Source organism: Lynx rufus, unplaced genomic scaffold (assembly GCF_022079265.1).
Source record: "Lynx rufus isolate CCGP_SWC_20201006 ecotype Redwood Valley unplaced genomic scaffold, mLynRuf1.p SCAF_23, whole genome shotgun sequence".
NCBI lineage: Eukaryota > Metazoa > Chordata > Mammalia > Carnivora > Felidae > Lynx > Lynx rufus.
This window is the reverse complement of record NW_025814838.1, coordinates 14,863,738-14,882,596: the sequence shown is the minus strand read 5'-3', so window position 1 is coordinate 14,882,596 and position 18,859 is coordinate 14,863,738. Positions and strand designations below refer to the sequence as shown.

The 18,859-nt window shown below is 50.9% G+C and overlaps 1 protein-coding gene across 11 annotated transcripts in view; it reads left to right on the top strand.

The window, feature by feature from the left end:
• SNX29 (sorting nexin 29) overlaps window positions 1-18,859 on the top strand; it is a 499,996-nt gene that overhangs the window by 245,357 nt on the left and 235,780 nt on the right. For 10 of the 11 annotated variants that reach the window (XR_006963587.1, XR_006963584.1, XR_006963586.1 and 7 more), the window contains one exon: window positions 13,214-13,320. Coding sequence is in view for 7 of the 11 variants with exons in the window: in XM_047087507.1 (XP_046943463.1) it covers window positions 13,214-13,320 (107 nt within the window). In the remaining 4 variants the exon portion in view is untranslated. Of the gene's footprint in view, window positions 1-13,213; window positions 13,321-18,859 lie in introns of those variants that run through there. The other variant, XM_047087513.1, reaches the window with a different exon arrangement.

Genomic DNA, 18,859 nt, shown 5'->3' with positions numbered 1-18,859 from the left:
TATGTTGCGTTGTGCTGTGGCCACCACCAAGGTATGTCTCTGGCTTCCCTGGCCCAGCAGCCTGGGTAAGAGCCGTGACTGAAGGTGCTGTGCCTGGGGAGCTCCGCGGAGCCCCGAGGAGGGGATGATTGGGGCTAGCCCTGGAGGGTCCCTTGTGGCCCCTACGGGTGAGCGCGGGGATATGCCTGTTCTCTCAGTTCCTAGTTGCTGTGCATAGGACTTCTCTCATTGCTTACTGCACTGGTTCAAACTTCATGCATTGAAATCACCTGAGTATTTGTCAAAATGCAGCTTTCTGACTCTCCCCTCAGACTGATTGAAATAATTCTGGGAGCTGGGTCTTGGAACCTGCCTTTTACCACTTGCCACTCCCATCCATCCCTCGCCAGGTGATTCTGATGAGGGTGGCCCACGCTCCACCCTTAGAGTCCCACCGATCTAATGGACCTGCCTGTGGTGTCACCACCTTGTCCACGAGCACCCTTCCCTTCTCCCTCCCTCCCTCATCTCTCCTGCCCCCCAGCTGCATTGGCCTCTGTCCCGCTTGGACCTTTGCTCTTCCCCATGAACATGGATGTTCCCTGTTCTTCTGTCCCCTTAGGAGGCAGCTGCCACGTTGAGGCTCTTCCTGTGCTTCTCTGTGATCCCTCTTTTCTTTCCACGGGGACTTGACCTTGTAGCATTCTTGAGAATTGTAAGCGAGGTGAGCTTTCAGAAGGATTTCTTTTCGAAACCCATCAGTAGTCCCCCACCCCCGCACCCCGTCTGAAACATCAGCTCTGACCTTGACTCTCAGGGATGTGGATTTTTCTTTCCTGCCTCTGTTCTGGGCATCCCTGTTTCAGCCTTGACATTGCCCTGCTGTGGGTGCCTGGAACAGAGACAGATTGTGAGTTTTCAACATGAATTGTGTGAGCGTTAAAAAAACAAACAAAAAAACTCCTCCCCTTGACAAAATTCCCTTCCTTCAATCTTTTGTATTACTGGCTTTTGTTGACTGGCTGTGTCCTTGTGGCTTCAGGCGTGGTGAGTGTCCCGTAGCTGCTTAACTTACGTGCTGCTGTTCCCTGTGCGCTGGAGAGGTTGCTCCTCCGAGCCCAGGCTCCGGTCCCTCACCTCGGGGGTGCATGTCCCTGCCCTGCAGCTCTCCAGTCTGGGGGCACCGAGCACATGCGTTTCAGCCCTCTGGTATCTCTGTCCTTCTGCCTGCTGCCTTGGCCTTTCTCGGGTGCCTGGCTGCGGTGGCCGTGCCGTGAGCTCTGGTTTGCCGCTTGCCCCAGCGCCCCTCCTATCTTGTCATGCTTCCTCTGGATCTCCTGGACTGCAAAATGAACATCAGAACCGAAATCGACTCAGAAGTCTTCTGCTTGGTTTCATCCACGATGATGCGGAGGCCCACGGCAGTGAGGTGACAGTTTGGGGTCACAGAACACTCTGGAAATCTGGGCGGTGGGAACCTTTCGTCAGCTATTACAATTTAAGTTGTACATACCCTTTGACCAAGCGGCTGTGTTCCTAGGCATCCAGAGAAAGGTTCCTAACCGTGCGTAAAGACAGGCACAAGTCTGCGGATTGTGGCAATATTGAACTGGGATCCGTTCCAGGCGCTGGTGGAAAAGATTGTGGTTGCACCCTGTGATGAATGACGAAGCCCGTCTGCCTGTGCTGGCTCGGGGTGGTTGCCAAGGCTGGTTGTGGAGTGACGGGGGGCTATGCAGCGTGTGCCCCAACCTGTAAGAGCACACAAGCGTGTATGTATGCGCACATAGAATCATGTAACAACAGTGAGGGGCGGGCTTGGGTTGGAAGGGGAGACTGTGGTGCTTGCTATGCTCTACAGTTAGGCGTTGGAATTTTTTTTTTAAATCGAGGTAGAATTCACATCACCTACGATTTACATGTTTTAAGTACACTATTGAGTGTTTTCTAGTATATTCACCAGGATGGGTGACCATCACCACTCTAACTCCAGAACGTTTTCATCACCCCCAAAAGAAATCCTGAACCTGTTAGCGGTCACAACCGTGAAACCACTTTCTGGTTGTGTGAGTTTGCCAATTCTGGACATTTCGTGTAATTCCCTGCTCTCCGAAGGTAGGGTGTTACTAGGAGGGCTTCCTTCAGCTGAAATGATCTCAGGTGGAGAGCCTCCCTGCTTTCTGAAAGTTCGTGTCTTGCCCTTGGCTTTCACAGAAGACCTGCATCAGTAGGGTGACAGCTTTTCTCCTGTCTCACTGTCCAGATGCTTTTCACTGAAAGGGAAAGTTTCTCTCAAGTTTCTCTCAGAGCCTCTGCTAGGCTCCATCACATGAGCAGGTGAAAATGCGTTCGGCGAGGGTGTGAAAACAGTTCTGGTTTTACGCTGCCGTCATTCCCAGCTGCCCTTGTGCCCGTGTTGTATATTTAGATGAGCTCTTGGAACAGAGATGCGGCATCTGAACAGGTGAACATCTTTGTCTGGAGAGACCTAGGCGGGATGGAAGTTTCTAAATGAAGAGCCTTTCTGTTTTGAAAAAGAAGGCAGGCTTTTACTTTGCCTTTGTTTTTAAGAACCTATCCTATCTTTAATGCTTGGGGTGGGGATATAAGATGCTTTGTAGTCCTGTCTTGGTTAATCCTCACAAGAGGTACCCTCCCCATTTTACAGAGGAAGGAACCGAGGCTCAAAGAAATAAAGTGATGTGTGTAAGGTCTCACTCTAGTTGGTGGCAGGGCCAAGATGTGAACCTAGGGATGCCCGTGTGTCTGCACACACTTCCCGTCATACATAATGCGTCGCCTGTTACTAAAAAAAAACCTATGTCTCTCAATCCCTTGGTTCCTGGTTCTGATCTTCAGGGATACAGATGAGTCCGCACTCTTTGGATAGATCACGCTGGCATGGATATCCCACCCTAGGGCATTCTTTAGATCACTTTCTCTTGGCCTGACTATCACACGAGCCCCCTGCTTTTTTGCTTGTCTCCCACTCTTTTTTTTTTTTTTAAACCAGAGAATCCTCTGTGAGGTGGGTGGGTTTATGTGAAGTTTTGGAAGAATTTGGTTGCAACTCTCAGGAGAACTGGAAATTTTTAGTATTCTTACACCATGAGGCAACCAAAACCGTTAGGGGGTGTGTGTGCACATAGGAAAGTAGGTCTCCCTTGGAGTTGTGGTGCATGGCCTTGGAATTCTGCCATCTGTGGAATGGGGACCGCCCTGGTGAGTAGGCTCCTCCAGATGGCAGGGATGCAAGTGTGGTGAAGGGGGTGTGTGTAGCACGGGGTTTTGAGACCAGACTGACTGGGGTTTGTATAACAGGGCCGATCATTTACCGTGTGTGTGTGTGTGTGTGTGTGTGTGTGTGTGTGTGTGTGTAATTAAACCCAAACCTCTATTTTCTCATCTCTGAAATGGAGATCTTGTGCAGCGATGTTCTGAGCCTTAAGTGAGAGGCTGCGACTCAACGTGGGAGTTGTGTGATGTGTAGGGCTCGGGTAACAGGAGCTCATCTGGCTCTTGACTGCTGCCAGTGGTGTTGGGGCTGGAGCGTGTGGCGGAGTCAATGTGAGCGAACGGTTCCCGCACCAGGAGAACAGCCGGCTTTTCAAAGCCACCTTCTTTCCCAAGTATGAGGGCCTGGCTTCTCACGAGAAGTTCAAGGTTGGATAAGGATGTCTTAGCTTTCGGGGACTTCCTACTCCAAGATCAAAAGTAGCTGAATGGCAGCCATGGTTCATCTTTTGCTGTGTCCCTGGAAAGGCATGACATGTTGAGTGCTGAATGAGCAGGCCCCCAGAGCGTCTGTCCTGAGAGACTCCAGGCTTGTTGTCCGGGCGGGCGGCACCTGATTTGGTGAACCTGGGGCCACATGGGGGCCGGTGGCAGCGTCTTTCCTCCGTCTCTGTTACAGCCCTGGGGCGGGGCGAGAACCACCGTGCCCCCTGTCCCCTGCCCCCTTCTTTCCCGAGTTCTCCTTAGCCTTTGGACCCCATCAATGCCTGCTGGACTGAGGACTGAGTGAGAACGTGAGCAAGATGCTCACTTACTCAGCTGCTGACGGGGACGGACAGGCAGCACGTGGCAGGGGGAGGGCACGGGTTGAGTTTTTTCTGATCCCATCGCTTGATAGCTGTCTGACCTTGGGCAAGTCATGGAACCCCCTGGAAGGTCATTTTGGGGGTTGTTAGTGCCCACCTTGCGTGTCTGTTGTGAGAACAGGAAACGCCGTAAAGTGCCGAGTAGCGTGGCCGGCAAGGACGCGTCACGGGTCAGTGGCGAGCTCAGCAATGAGAGCGTCGGTGCTCCCAGCCCCGCTGAGCTGAGTGTTTGCCCACGTCGGGGTGGCTCCTCCCGCGGCTCTCGGGGGTTGGGCTCCTGCTATTTCACAACAGAGGAGACTCCGCTTCCAGGGGATGGGCGATCTCGTCCAGTCTGGTGGCGTTACGGTGTCTACTGACTTGAGATGCGCAGCCTCCCGTCTCCCTGGAACTCTGGACTCACACGCTCCTGGGCTCCTGCCGCCTGTTCTCACATGGCCAGTGGTTGTGCCAAACCTGATTTGTCTGAACACCAGCCCCCTGGTGGGCACCCGCCTCTTCTCTGTCACACCCGCCCTTTCCCCAGCTCGGTGAAACGATGGCCTCATGCGTTCAGGTTCCTGAGGCCAAAGATGGTGGTGGGAGCGCGACTCCTGTCTTCGCTCTAACCCCACATCGGATATGTTAGCGTCTTCCCTACACCTCCGGGAGTGCTGTAGCTGGAGGTTGTCGGCTGACTGCCCTCCTGGAAACAGAACGGCAGGTTCTTCCCTGAAGGGCGACCGGAGCCGTGCCTCCCGCCCCCAGGCCCTGCACACGCCCTCCCATTTTCCCCACTCGCCCCTTCGTGTGGCTGGTAGAATGATCTTTTAAAAAATGTCTGATTTTCCTGCCTTTTGTTCTGAATCTTTGGGGGGCTTCCTGTTTTTGCTCACAGTAAACTATCCTCCCCTCCAACCCCCTGCCCCCTTCTCTGTGGTCTCACTTCCTGTTCTCTCTCTCATCCGTTATCCTTCAGCCGTCCTGTCACCCTTGCTCTTCCTGGGAATGCTCTCTCCCAGGGCCTCGTATGGCTCATTCCCTCACTTTATTCTGGTCTCTGCTCAGATGGCATCTCTTTGGTGAGCCTTTCCTTGCACTCACACCATCATTTTCTCATGCTTAACCTCCCCCCACCTCCGGCTGCAGCACTTTTCACGACCTGATGCATTACGTAGTTCTTCATTTGCTGAGGCCCACCGTTGCAGCGTAAGCTTCTTGTTGGCATTCAGTTTCCCCCCTCAGTACGTGCCTGCAGGTCCAGTGTCTAGTGCCTGGCACATAACAAATCTTCAGGAGCTAGTTGTTGCGTGAAGAAATAAGACTCGCCCAGGGTCACTGCCTGGGGAGTGGCAGAGCCAGACTTGGCCCCTGGTCTCTGATTGCGGAGCCCGCACTCTCACCATCAACATGCTCTCCCCTTGCCACAGCGGGCACTTGGAAAATGGCAGATGCTTTCCTTATGAGGACCGTCTCCTTGGCTGGAACAGTGGTGGGTACCTGTTGTCCTGTAGGGATCATCGTCGCTCACCCAGGAGGGACCTTTCTACTTTGGAACCTCCAAGTGTCCCAGATCTCCCATCACCCCAAACCTGGCCTGCTCTTCCAGGACCCGCACCCTTCCTTTTGTCCATCAGAACGTTCCGGGGAACCGTCTCTGAATTTAAAGTGGCTCCTTACCCTCTTCTGCCACCAGCATCACACACTGTTTGCATCTGGGGTCCTGCTAAGCTTGTTGCATTTGAAAGTAAAACAGTGGCCTTATCGTGCTGTTTGCCGTGCCACTCTCCGTGGCGTTTGGAGTTTTTGCTTAAAATAATTGAGGCGGAAAACCTCCTGTGTTCCCTGGTGCCTGCGAGTGAGACCCGCATGGCGGCTGCCTCTTTCAGATGACTTACCACAGACACCTCCAGACTGTAATGGCAGGCTGCGAGGAGGTGAAAACTGTGTCATGTTCACTAAGTTTAAATGACCTGTGGGTGCTCACAATCCCACAGCTTTCCTGGAACATGAAAAAATGGTTCTGATTGAAAGTAAATATCTTTGTGCTCCTACCGAACACGATTTTAGTTGTCTACTAGATTTACAAAGAAAAGGCTTACCGGTTTGGCCAAACGTTCCCGTTTGGAGTCTCGCTTCTATAATTAGGCCATGGGGGAAATACAAGAGAAAATGGCGGACCTCTCAGAGTGGACGCATGTAAACCAAGTGTAGGTTGTCCTGTGAATGATGTGGATGTTAACCGGGTTGCCTGGGCTGATGGGGCGTCTCCTCTACCGCGCACATTACATAGATCTCTCCCCCTCTGGCACAAGCATACGATGGCCAGACCGCCCGGTGCCTGGAGGCTGCAGTGAGATGACGCATTGGAAGGTGCGTGGTAAGTCATAAAGTGCTGCGTCAGAGGAAGCACTGTCACTGTCGCCTTTTTATGGGCACCTGCTGTACGAGGATGTAGCTCTCAAATTTTTTTAGCACGTTGAATACAGTTCTTCCTTTTGCTTTTGGACCTATCTCTGTGCCTTGGCCTTTTCGGTATAACTTAAGTTCCTCATCCCAGTGGAAGTAGCCAACCACATAGATGGAAGTTTCTGTCTTGTTGGGTCCTGGCAGCTGCACTTGACTTGTAGTCCTTGACTGAGGCAGGCCGTGAAGTTCTGAATGCTGTCAAAGTAACTCAGAACACGGACTGGAAATGTGAATGATGAAATTGTAGATTTGAGACTGCACTGCTGGGACGCCTGGGTGGCTCGGTCGGTTAAGCATCCAACTCTTGATTTCAGCTCAGGTCATGATCTCACCGTTGTAGGCTCGAGCCCCGAGGTGGGCTCTGCAGTGACAGCACAGAGACTGCTTGGTATTCTCTCTCTCTTCCTGTCTCTCTGCCCCTCCCCGACTCGTGTGTGCACGTGTAGTCTCTTTATCTCAAAATAAATAAACATTAAAAAAGAGAGACTACATTGCTAACCTCTTTTCAAGCCTTGTGTTCTTGAATTCAGGAAGAGCTGTTTTTGATAGGAATAGAAAACTGTGCTTTCCTCTTGGGCTTAAGTTGTCTTTCTCTCCCTTCCAAACTAATAGATCATTCAGGAGATGTGTGTCTTTAAAACACCCTGTCACTCCCTTTTAGTTGGATCTGTCACAAATGTTTGTGTTTGTCGTGTGGGTGTGACTTTCAGAGATGAATCACGTTGATGCTCCCGACGTTGATTGGTGTACTGGGGAGTGTGCAGAAAGTCTGGAATGGGGGTGTAGCGTGCTATTTCTGGCTCTCACACAACTTGATGTTACTCGGGCTTTGATGGCGTTGCCTTCCTTGAACACCCAAACGTCCCCCTGCTCCCCAGGCAGATGAAGTGTTTCTGACTGGAAAGTAAAGAAAGGAGACATGGCCCTGTAAAACTTGAACTAACAGGATGGCTGGCTTCTCGTGCCTCACGGTGTGCGCTCCTTGCCAGCGGAGAGGTGGAGAGTGTCTGACAGAGAAATGGCTCCTTTCACTTTCCTAGTAACCCTTAAGCCATAGAGATATACCGGCCAAGTTCACTTTGTCGTTGTCCTTTTCATAAACGTCATCCACGGGGAACCACACCATCATTGTCCTTTTTGTAAATGCCATCTGTGGGGAACCACCATCGTCCTTGGGACTCCGGGGCCTAAGTCAGAGTCTCACCACAGTGCTCTCTAGGAACTACCTGTTGAGTGACTAAAGGTACTGTGTTGTTGATCTCTTGGTGTGTAACAAATGACCCCAAAATTCAGCAGCTTAACACAATACTCAACTCACTCCCTTGAGTGTGGAGGGAGGAGCAATCCAGGCGTGGTTTAGCCGCGTCCTCTGGCCCAGGGTCTCTCACGGAGCTGCGGTTGTCCTCTCCAGGCTTGACGGGAGGAGGACTCGTGTGGCTGCCGGCAGACCCCAGGGCCTTGCTGGCTGTGTGTGGGGGATGCATTGTGGCTCTCTCCATAAGGCCGCTCACAAGGCAGCACCTGATTTTCCTCAGAGGGAGTGAGTGGGAGTGGGCACCCAAGACAGAAGCCACCGTCTCCTAAAACTTAATCTCCACAGTGACATCCCTTCGCTTCCACCACATCGTGTTCCTTCGAGGTGAGTCAGTAAGTCCAGCCCTATACGCAGGGGTGGAGATCCAATGACGTGAGTGCCAGGAGGGAGGGATCACTGGGAGCCATCTTGGAGGCTGCCGACCAGTGAGAAGATCGCGGTGTAGCTGGGATTTGCTATTTATTATTTCGTGCGTGGAATAGAAGTCTCTGACATGCTTGTTAAAGCTGCAGGAGCTGGACCGGGGCACCAGGAGGTCAGAGAGTTGCAGGGGAAGGTTGGCTGGTTCGTTTCTCAGAGACCTTTTATAAATTCATGACTGTCCAGGGTCTGGTTCCTAGTCTTCAAGGTTAACAAGCTTATTCATGCATCTGCCTCCTTCAGTGCAGAGCACCGTGGCTTGCTCTCACATGAACCTACAGAGGGGCTGGTATCTGAGGAAGGAAGGCCAGTGGCTGGATTTCTAAAGAGATGTGCAGACCTCAAGCGGGTTGGAAGGCCACGTCTTTCTGAGCAGCGGGATCTCCTTGTGGCGGAAAGCACCCTCGCTCAGGCGAAGATCAGGTCGTTTGGAGAGCACCTGCGGACCGGGCCGTTAGCCCGTCCGTCACACCTTAGATGCGGACTGGCCCCAGACTGCGCTGATCAGCCACAGCCACTGTCGTGCTGGGGCGTCTGCCCTGCCTTGATGGGCACTGTTACTGTCTGAACTTTTCTAAGTGCAGCTTCCTCTCAGATTCTTTTCCTTAAAATCAATTCCGCCCTTCTGTTTTCTAAGTCCCACGCTGGCACGTGGCCTTACCGTAAAAGACCTGGTACCTCTAGCTGCCACCCCTCCCCCACCCCCATTTCCCACCCCCACAGGCAACTGCTTCAAACATTTACCTTACGGTTCTGGTACTTACCTTAATGTCTCTCAATAATACGTGTCTACTGCTCCTTGTTGATTTCTCAGTTGTAGGTATTCTTTTTTTTTAATTTTTTTTTTCAACGTTTATTTATTTTTGGGACAGAGAGAGACAGAGCATGAACGGGGGAGGGGCAGAGAGAGAGGGAGACACAGAATCGGAAACAGGCTCCAGGCTCTGAGCCATCAGCCCAGAGCCCGACGCGGGGCTCGAACTCAGAGACCGCGAGATCGTGACCTGGCTGAAGTCGGACGCTTAACCGACTGCGCCACCCAGGCGCCCCTCAGTTGTAGGTATTCTTGACTGATTTCTCACTGTGGAGCGGGGAGGATAGCTCTTGGGTCCCTCTCCCCGCAGGGACCCCTCTCCCCACCCGTCCTCTAGCACAGACATACCCTGTTTTTAGTTTGGTCCCTCTTCGGTGAATACATTACTAGGATCCCAAAAATGCTATCTAGCCGAGCTGCAAGGTACGGGATCGTTATTTTGGCACAACTTCTAAATTTCTTTTGAGTTCCTACTGGAACACAACCAAACAAACATGGTTGGTGTTGTGTGAACTTATTACTTACTAATCAAACTGCACGTGCTCTCTCACTTACGGAGATGTGAATATGTGAAAAACCGGGCCCCTGTGAGGCCGTGTCTCCTGCAGTCCTCTGCCCGCCGTGGCCCGAGGGAGCCTGGCTGCTCCGTGGGCTTGTCCCCACCAGCTCTCTGGTCTTAGCGCTTCTTCGGTCAGATGTAGTTCGCGGGCCACACAGTTCACCCTTACAAGGTGTGCAGTCCAGTGGGTTTCAGTGCATTTACAAGGCATGTGACCGTCCCCTCTCTCTAAATACAGAGCGATTTCGTCATCCCAAAGGCGAACCCCATCCCCATTAGCGGTCATCCCTTATCCCTTCCTCCTCCCGGCCCCTGGAAACCCATACCTGTTCTTGGCGTTTTGCATAAATCGAATCCGGCCGTCCGTGACCTTTTGTGTCTCTTCTGGCGTCTCGCCCTTTGCACGACGTTCTCAGGGTTCATCCGTATTGTAAGCCGTGTCAGTGCTTTACTCCTTTTGAGGGCTGAGTGGTCTTCGGCTGCAGGGACGAGCGCCTTCTGTTGATCCATCAGTCCTCCACGGTGGCTGTGTGGGTGGTTTCCACTTCCTGGTTATTAATAATCTCCTTGCTCTTGTGTCGTATCTTCTCTTTCGTAGAAACTGTGTTCTTTTTCTTAGATTTTTTTTGTCTTTTTTTTTTTGGTTGGGGGCGGGTTAAGATTTTTGGAAGATTGCATGTCTGAAAATGTTTTTACTTTCTTACCACAGGGTTTGGCTTGGTTCCTAATTCCAGGGTGGAAATAATTGCCCTCAGGGTGTTGACAGCAGTTATCACTTGATCGGTTGCTAGCTTACAGGGTTGTTCGGAAATCCAAGGTCATCTAGAACTTTCTGTCATCTGTAAAAGTTCTGCCTCCGCTCCGGAAGTTAGCACCCTCTTCGGTTTGTCTCTCTTGACCTGAAATTTCCCTGTGAGGTGCCTGAGCATGGTTCACCCCTCGTGCTGTGTGCCCACTGGGCTCTTCTGTCCCCACACCCGCCTCTCTGGTTCTAGGACATTACTTGAATGAAGTCTTTGATTTCCTGGTCTCTGTTAACTTTTTTTCCCCCCTTCCCTTTCTTGGTTCCTCTCAAATGGTAATTCTCAGTTTCATTTTTTTTTTCCCCTTTTGTTATCCTTTGGCTCTGTCTTCCAGACATTCTCTTACCGTCTGTCCTTTGTATCTAGTGTTCCGTTACTTCCGTCCCAGTTTGGCTTTCCAAACGAGTTTGTCTTTTTACTCTGTGTGTGTGTGCCTCTTTTTCTTCTTTTTAGACTCCTCCCTGTTCCTGTTTTCAGCTATTCCATCATCTTCTGTCTCTGGGACTGTGACCGACAGTTTGCAGATTCTCGAGTGTATTTTTCCCTAACTTGTGTCTCTCCCTTACAAGATGTTCTCTTCTGTCTGTAGTCTCTGGTCCGGGTTTTCTGTCTTAGGTGCTTGTCTCAGACATGAGGCGATCTCTGGCCGTGTGCTCCGAGATAGGGGTGGGGTGCCACAGAGCCGAGCTCTCTGTGTAGGAGCTCTGTTCGTGCCCTGGTGGGGTGATCTGGCTGTGCTGTGTCACTGCAGAGCCCCTCGTATCAGCCCCTTCCGGTCTTTTCTTCAGCCTGTTAAAATTCCAGGACAATCCTTTGTACTAAGTTGGCTTCCGGCTGCTGGGGAATGGGAAAGGAGGAATGGAAGAAGTTCAGCAGTACTGTTTCTCACTCTCTTTCCTGTGGGGTACCCATGCTTTCAGCTCGGTCCAGACCACTGTTTTCGCCTTCTCTGGAGAATAAGCCCTTAATTTTCTGCAATGGTTTCTCCTTCTTCTCCTCCTCCCCCTCTTCCCCCCCTTCCCCCTGCTCTCCTTCCTCTCCCTCCTCCCCCTTCCCCTACCCCTCCAGTGTTTGTTTATTTTTGAGAGAGAGAGAGGAGCGGGGGAGGTGCAAAGGGAGAGGAAGACAGAGAATCCAGAGCAGGCTGGGAGCTGCCGTCACAGAGCCCGATGCGGGGCTCGAACCCACGAGCTGCGAGATCATGACCTGAGCCGAAGTCTGACACTCAACTGACTGAGCCACCCAGGCACCTCTGCAAATTGCTTCTTAAACAGACTTTTTTATCTTTCCTCTTCATATTCAGCCCCATGTTTACCCTTCCCCCCCCACTTCTAGAAATGTCTTGTAATAGCACTTTGTCAGCTCTTGGCGAGTTGCCCCGTTTGAATGAGATTGTATTTTGGTGTTGTGCACCTGCAGCCCAGAAGGAAACTCTCTCAGGTCTGTCTTGTTGCTCGCCAGTGATTGGCCTGCTTCTTGAATTTTGTCGTCTTGTCCCCTCTGTCACTCCCTTTCTTTCTCAAGGGTGATGCTGCTAGAATTTTTAAAATTGGTGTTTCAATGGGACTCAGAGGATGCGAGCGTAAATGAATGTGTTCAGTCTGTCACCTTGAAGTGGAAGCCCTTTAAAGGTTTTCTCAGTACCTATTTCAGGTTGCAGAGGGTTCCTGGGTCACTGTCCTCAGCACTGGCTGGGCTGCGGTCACTCCTGGGATGGGAGCAGCTTAGGACGCATTCCAGTGGGATGTGTGTCGTCATTCAGGGCCCTGCTGCCTCTGGGCCTCTATCTCGTGGCCTGATGGAGGCTCCGGGAGAGGGCTGAAGGCGGAGCCACAGTCCGGTGCAGACTCAGTACCCCCAGTTTTGCTTAGCCTTGGCCCACTTTCTCGTCCTCCCCCAGTCTGTCCAATTGCTGGTGCCAGAGTGGGGCTGGCCTTCACTACCATCTCCTCAGTCGATGGGGCGTCCGGGAGTTCCGTCTCCTGGAACACGCAGGAGATGGAATCCGCTTACCTGATGCTTCTTTCTGGGCTTGGGGCTAATCCACATTCTTGATCCACGCCAGTGGGGCACTTCCTTCCTGTCCGTGTTCCCTTGTTTTTCTTGGAATTCGCCTGCTCGTTCCCAGTTCTCACTTCTTGTCCTTTTCTACAAAGCAAGTATTCATGGATGCGACTCTCAAAGGAGGAGTGGCACCCGCCCGTGTCTTCTGTGCTCCTAACTCCTGCGCTGGCCTGGGAGCCAGTCTCTTGTTTGGATGGCCTTGCTGGGGATTCTGCATCGGTTGTCGAGTGTTTCCCGAAGCTGCCTAGCTTCCGCCCTAAGCACGGTTGGTAAACGTTCATTCTTAGCGGCTCTGCGTCTGCCCTGACCCCTGCCGTTGACGTCCAGCTGTAGGCGGGCGGTCCTGCACTGGGGAACTGTGCTGTTGGAGAAAAAGAAATGTGACCAACGTAACAGGTGGAAACGGAGGCTCCTACATCTTGCCCGTGCGTCGTCTTTTTTGCTCTGGGATGGGGAGTGGTGACCGGGCGGTTCCCCAGACTTCTGTGCGTCTGTCCCTGTGACACTTCCATTCTTACCATTCACTTCATTGTACTTGTGTGAAAATGTTGGAGGGGTGAAGTCATTAGTAGTTGGGATCTTTTTTCTGCCTCATCAAAAGCACTCTCTCTGTGGAGAAACCATTTGGCAAAGACCAAAACATTTTTTCACTGGGAGAATAACTTTTGGTTACTGTGAAAATATTTATGGGGTTTCTTTGTTTTCCTAAAGCTGTCCCAAACCTTTGGAACGTTGATGGAGAAGTTGCAGTCACTGAGCAGAAGCCGGGAGAAGTCGCCGAGGAGCTGGCGAGCTCCTACGAGAGAAAGCTCATCGAGGTAAGGCTGGCTGTCCCTGTGCCTTTACCCCCATGGTGGCTGCTTTGTGGAATTTCCGGAAACAGGTCCAACCTGTCACACAGATGGTAGCAAAGCAATCAGACCCTACCCCCCCTTCCCCACCAACAAAGCAAAACACAAAATGGTGAAAGCATTGTGCTTGGTGAAGAAAACCTAGAGCGGGTTCTTCGAAAATATTTAATTAGAAAGTCTTGGTGCCTGTGGCAAGCAAGGAGAGAAAACGAAAATGTGATGTTAAAAGTAAGCAAACAAATGGACCCTTGGATTTGGAGATTACAGACAGGAGAGAATATGACAAACGACTTTGTGCTCAGCAGTGCGCACGCGTGGATGAGATGGTCTCTTTCCGAGGATAACATGGATTATCCACATGAATGGAAGACGAGCCCAGCTTGCCTGCAGGGCACCAAACAACCGGGAGAAAGTTGTGAACATCGAGGAGGTCCCTAGGAGATAGCAAACCTGGATGCTTTTATGGCCATTTTGCTCTTTGGGCTCCCTTAAAGCATCATCTCTGTCTTTATATCCACGTGTCTGTATCTTGGTTCAAATGTGCATTATGCCAATATCAAAAAATCACAAAGACGGCATAAAAAATCTGTAATCCGCGTTAAAATGGGACTTATTTAGGATTTCAAGGATGGCTTAATGTTAGGAAATCAATCAAGTCAGCTTATTAATAATTAAAGGTGAAACACCAGATAGTGATCTTGATTGGTATTAAAAAGTGATTTGATAATGTTCATCATCTCTATCTATGTCTAACAAAAATACTTTTCATTGATGTAGAGTTGATATATAATGTTTCAAGTGTACAACATAGTGAGTTGACAGCTCTATGATAAAAATATTCCTGATCTAAAGAATAAAGGCAGGCACCTGGGTGGCTCAGTTGGTTAAGCCCCTGACTCTTGACTTGGCTTTGCTCATGATCTCCCGGTTCGTGAGTTTGAGCCCCATGTCAGGCTCTGCACTGACTGTGCGGAGCCTGCTTGGGATTCTCTCTCTTCCTCTTTCTCTGCCCTTCCCCCTCTCATGCTTTCTCTCTCTCTCTCTCTCTGTCTGTCTCTCTCAAAATAAATAAACTTAAAAAGAAATCTTTAAAAAAATTAAAGGGACTTCTCTGATAGGATAAATTTTTTTTTTTTTTAACAAGAAACCATTGTCACCGTACTCCGTGGTAAAGCTGGAGGGCTAAGTTTTCAATTAGGTAACTCCTATGTAAAATATATACTGTATAAGTGCATATCTATGTTGTATATGTTGTAGTCACATGGTGATAGTATTTATCAGAAGTCGTGCACGTATACACCTATAAGTATACAACTCTACTTGTAGTACTTTCTGAATATTCTATGGTGTGTTTTATTTGGGGAATCAGGAAAATACCCACTGTTACCCGGGAGACATGCCTGACCTTGAGGCAGGGTCTTTGAGGAGGAGCCCCTAGGCTCATCTCTGGTTCCTCAGACAGCCTTGTGGTCTGTTTCATTGTGTTGCTAATGAAATCTAAAGAAGAGAGGTGAGAAACAATTTGAATTCTAACTCACGGGAGCTGAAAGGGGAAAGAGCTGGGGTCTTAGCACAATAGGCTGATAGGGGAAGAGTTCCAAACCAGGATGGAAGGGCCTGGGGAGACTGTCCCCTCAGGGCCTCTCGTCACCCCAACACCTATCCTTGAAGCCCTATTCAGTGGGGTCTTTGACCAGAGTTGGCTGCTGGTGCTCTCAGGTGCTGGGCCATCAGTGCCTTCCCAGAAAGCCTGGGTAGAGAGGCGAATGGGCCCCCTTCCTTCAGGATTGTGGTAGCCTGTGTGTTTGTCTCCCCCAGGACCTCGAGTCCCCGGAAGGCAGAGACCATCTGTTCTCATCTGTGTATACTCAGCTACCGTTTATTGGCAAGTGGTAATGCGAGTATTTTTAAGTTCTCCTAGGACAGGCATGTCTCTGGTTCATTGAATGAATGAAGAGCTCTTGAGCTCAGAACAGTGGCAGGGTTCTTCTCAGAGCAGAAGTGGGTTGGTAGCTTGTGTCCCTTCAGGAAAACCAGGGCCGAGTGTTGAGTTGTAAGGACTTGGTCAGACCTTTTCACATTGCAGAGATTAGTGCTCCTGTCCCCTGACTCCTTTGAGCATGCTCAGCCCCAGGCCTGAGGCAGGGATCCACCTGTAGGTTGGTCCGGCTGGAGAGCTGACCTGCTCTTTGGTAACTCTGGCTGTGAAGGCTCGAGAAGACCTTGGCTGGCTGCTTGGCCCACTGAGCGAAGCACCGTAGTTCATTTGTTCCGTGGGACATTAGTTGCTTGATCTGGTGTTTAGTGGGTTCCTGCTTTCTGCATAGGAAACGGCAAGGACAAAGGTCCTGCCCACGGAGAGAACAGGCAGGTTCTAGGACCAGAAAGGAGACCCTCATGTCTGGAACAGAGCAGACATGTGGAGAGATGTAGCGCTGTGGCTGCTGAAGTCGGTGGGCCAGATGACAGTGCTTTGGAGGCCGTGTGTGGCCGTGCCACCACCTGCTTTGACTGTGACAGAGTCTCCCCATCTCCCTGAATGGAGTTAGTGACGTGCAGGGAAGGTGGCGGTGGGGTGCGCTTGCGTTGTTGTTCTTGTCAGCTGCCGCGTCGGAGGGGGTGGTGGTCGGGGGCTAAGAATTGGTCTCGTCAGCCTTAACTTCCTGTCTCGTGGTCTGTAACCTCCTTACTCCGGGACCAGTAATAGAGTTGGTGGCCATGGCGGAGGAGCGGGGAGGGACGGGCTTGGAGCAGAGATGGTCCTCCAAAGGCATTCGGTCCCCCAGACTGATTTTTCGTTGTTTCTGATGGCACAGGGAGGTCCGTCTGTCAGTGATCTTTCGTCTGTGACATCTCTTTACCCCAAGACTTTGGCCGAACCCTTTAGGTTAGCAGTAATTGAGTGCTTTTCAACGTTCTTTGTGATGCTTGTCTGTCATTTCATTATGGTTGGTTGTTACCAAGGGGTTCTAAACACGTGTCTGTGTGAAGTAATGAAAGCATGTGGGGGAAGAGTTGATGCACTTCCTTAATTTCAGGAGCAGAGGGAGAAAGCGACCTTCCATTTTAAATAATACGACTGTTTGAAGAACCCCAACAACTGAATTACTTTTTCGTGATTCGTCCCAGTGAGAAGGGAGTTCCTGAACATTCTTTTCCTAGATGTCTCTCAGCGTTGAAGCCGCCTCGTCCGCCCGTGCACACTGCGTACACATCGGTGCTCAGTGACCTGGATCCCACACCCCTGGCAGCTCAGGACCCAAAGTCTACACTGTGAGTCGCCTTTTAATGGCTGGAGAGCATCAGGGACCAAAGACTGGCCATCGAGAGATGGTTCTCGACACCCTGTGATGGTTAACTTTTGAAAGCAAGAAGGAAGGGAGAATGCTGGCAGGTGTAGGCTCATCTGGTGAGGGGGGAGAACACGAATATAAAAACACCGATTATTTACCAGCCACTGTGATACTCACAGCTCGCTATTGGGTGCACGCTTCTTTCCGGGCCACGCGCTAAGAAAGCCTTTACGTGGATGAACTCATGTGATCCTCAGCAGACTTCGTCAAGGAGGAAGCTGTTCACAGATGGAGCTTTGAGAAGTTGAGGAACGTGCCCAAGATTTTTCGGCTTGCTAGGCAGCAGAGCTGGATTCGAATCACCCAGGCCGCCCAGCACGAGAGCGCAAACCTGTAATCCGTCTGCCATGCTCTGGAAGGCCGCTCTCACGGGAGAAACAGAGGCTGGGCCTGACCGAACAGAAGGGATGGTCCCTGGTCGTGTTGGAGAGAATGTGTGGAGGGAGGAAAACGAGCGGTAGAAAACAGGGATGGTACGGCGCCAGCCGTTCACAGCGGTGCTGCGGGGAGGGGGCACACCGCGCACCCTTCCTTAGTTGCGGCAGAAGGGTGTGATCTCCTCGGTGCGGCAATTACCTGCAATTACCTGCTTCTGTAGCGAGTGGAATAGAGCCCCAGGCTGGGAGCTCCTCGAGGGAACCGTAGATGTTATCTTTTTAACTGCATGTTAATTGCCCGACGTGGTTCCAGCATACAGTAGGAGCTCCCTAAATAGTGAGCCGAATGACAGTCTCTCGAGCGGAATCAGCTGTTCACTGCGATGTTTGTAGAAAGTGGTAGATGTGACTTAATGAAGCCCTGGGTTGCCCGACGTGGAGCTTGAGCCCACGGACCGTGAGATCGTGACCCGAGCCAGCGTCAGACACTTAACCAACTGAGCCACCCCCACTCCCCTCCGTACCCAACTTCTGAGGTATGGCCCTGCATCCCTGCTGTTAAATCGCCGGTTCACCTGCTTCAGAACTGCCAGCCCCTCCTCTCTGCAAACAGGTTTTTACTTCCTCCCGTGTGTCAGGACTCAGCTAGCTTTTGATTGATTTCTCAAATTATAGGATACTTATCATTTACTGTGTGAGTGTAGTTGGTCCCTGAATTTTTGCTCATGGGTGAAATAAATGGTATATTAGCAACATTTATTCTCATTATAATGGCAGGTTACTATTAATGGAAAAGTAAGCTGCAGCTGGCTAAAAAAAACCACATTCATAACCACATGCCAGAGATAATGGAAAAGTTCCCTGAGGCGACCTGGACCTTGGGAACGGTCAGACTGCCAGCACTTGGTTCATAAATTGGCCCCAGTGGCATCAGGCCATCTTGATGGATCTGAGAGTCCTTTTTATACGAAAGAAGGATGATGAAGTTTGCAGTAGACTACCGGATTCCATGTAAGGACTCAGGGTGAAGAACCCTGAGCTGAGATCTACATGAGACCTCTGCTCCTAATGAAAAATAGGGTGTGAGTTTGTTTTTGTTATTTTAGTCACAAGGTGCTGAGTGATTAAGACCAGGCTCTCCCCTCGTGGTGGGGCGTGGAAATGTTTTTTCAGAAAGTAAGACCGTTGAAGTGTCACCTATGAGTGAAACCTGGTAAGGAGTTTTCTTTCCTGGAGGGGTAGGTGTAATTCTCACTAAAATGTGAATGACAGACAAGACTAAACCTCTAAGGACTTCTCTAAATCTTTTTATTTTGGAGACGTGGCAACATGTACAAAACCCAGAATAGTCTCATGAGCCTGTGTGTCCCCATCTCCTGGCTTCAATAGTGACCCACCTCTTCACCACTCTCGCGTCTTCTTTGTCCCAGTCTCCTGCGCAGTCTTTCACGATATTGTGAAGCAAACTCAAGATTTCATGTAACTTCATTCCCACTTATTCCAGAATATATTTGTAAAAGGTAAGAGGTTTTAAAACGCACACACACACACATACAGTCCCGGCGAATCTCAGATGGGAATATCGGAGAGAGGAACTTCTGTGAACGGAGCACCTTTCAGAGGGCCCCTTGCTTCCGGATCCCCCTCCTCGGGGCAGAAGGAGCCTGGGAGAGGAAGCTTAGCCTCTAGTTCGTTGAGGACCACCCAGCTCGGGTCTTGTCTTCCTGTGTGGCCCTTGCTTCCGTCAGACATTGATTCCAGCTGGTACTGACCATG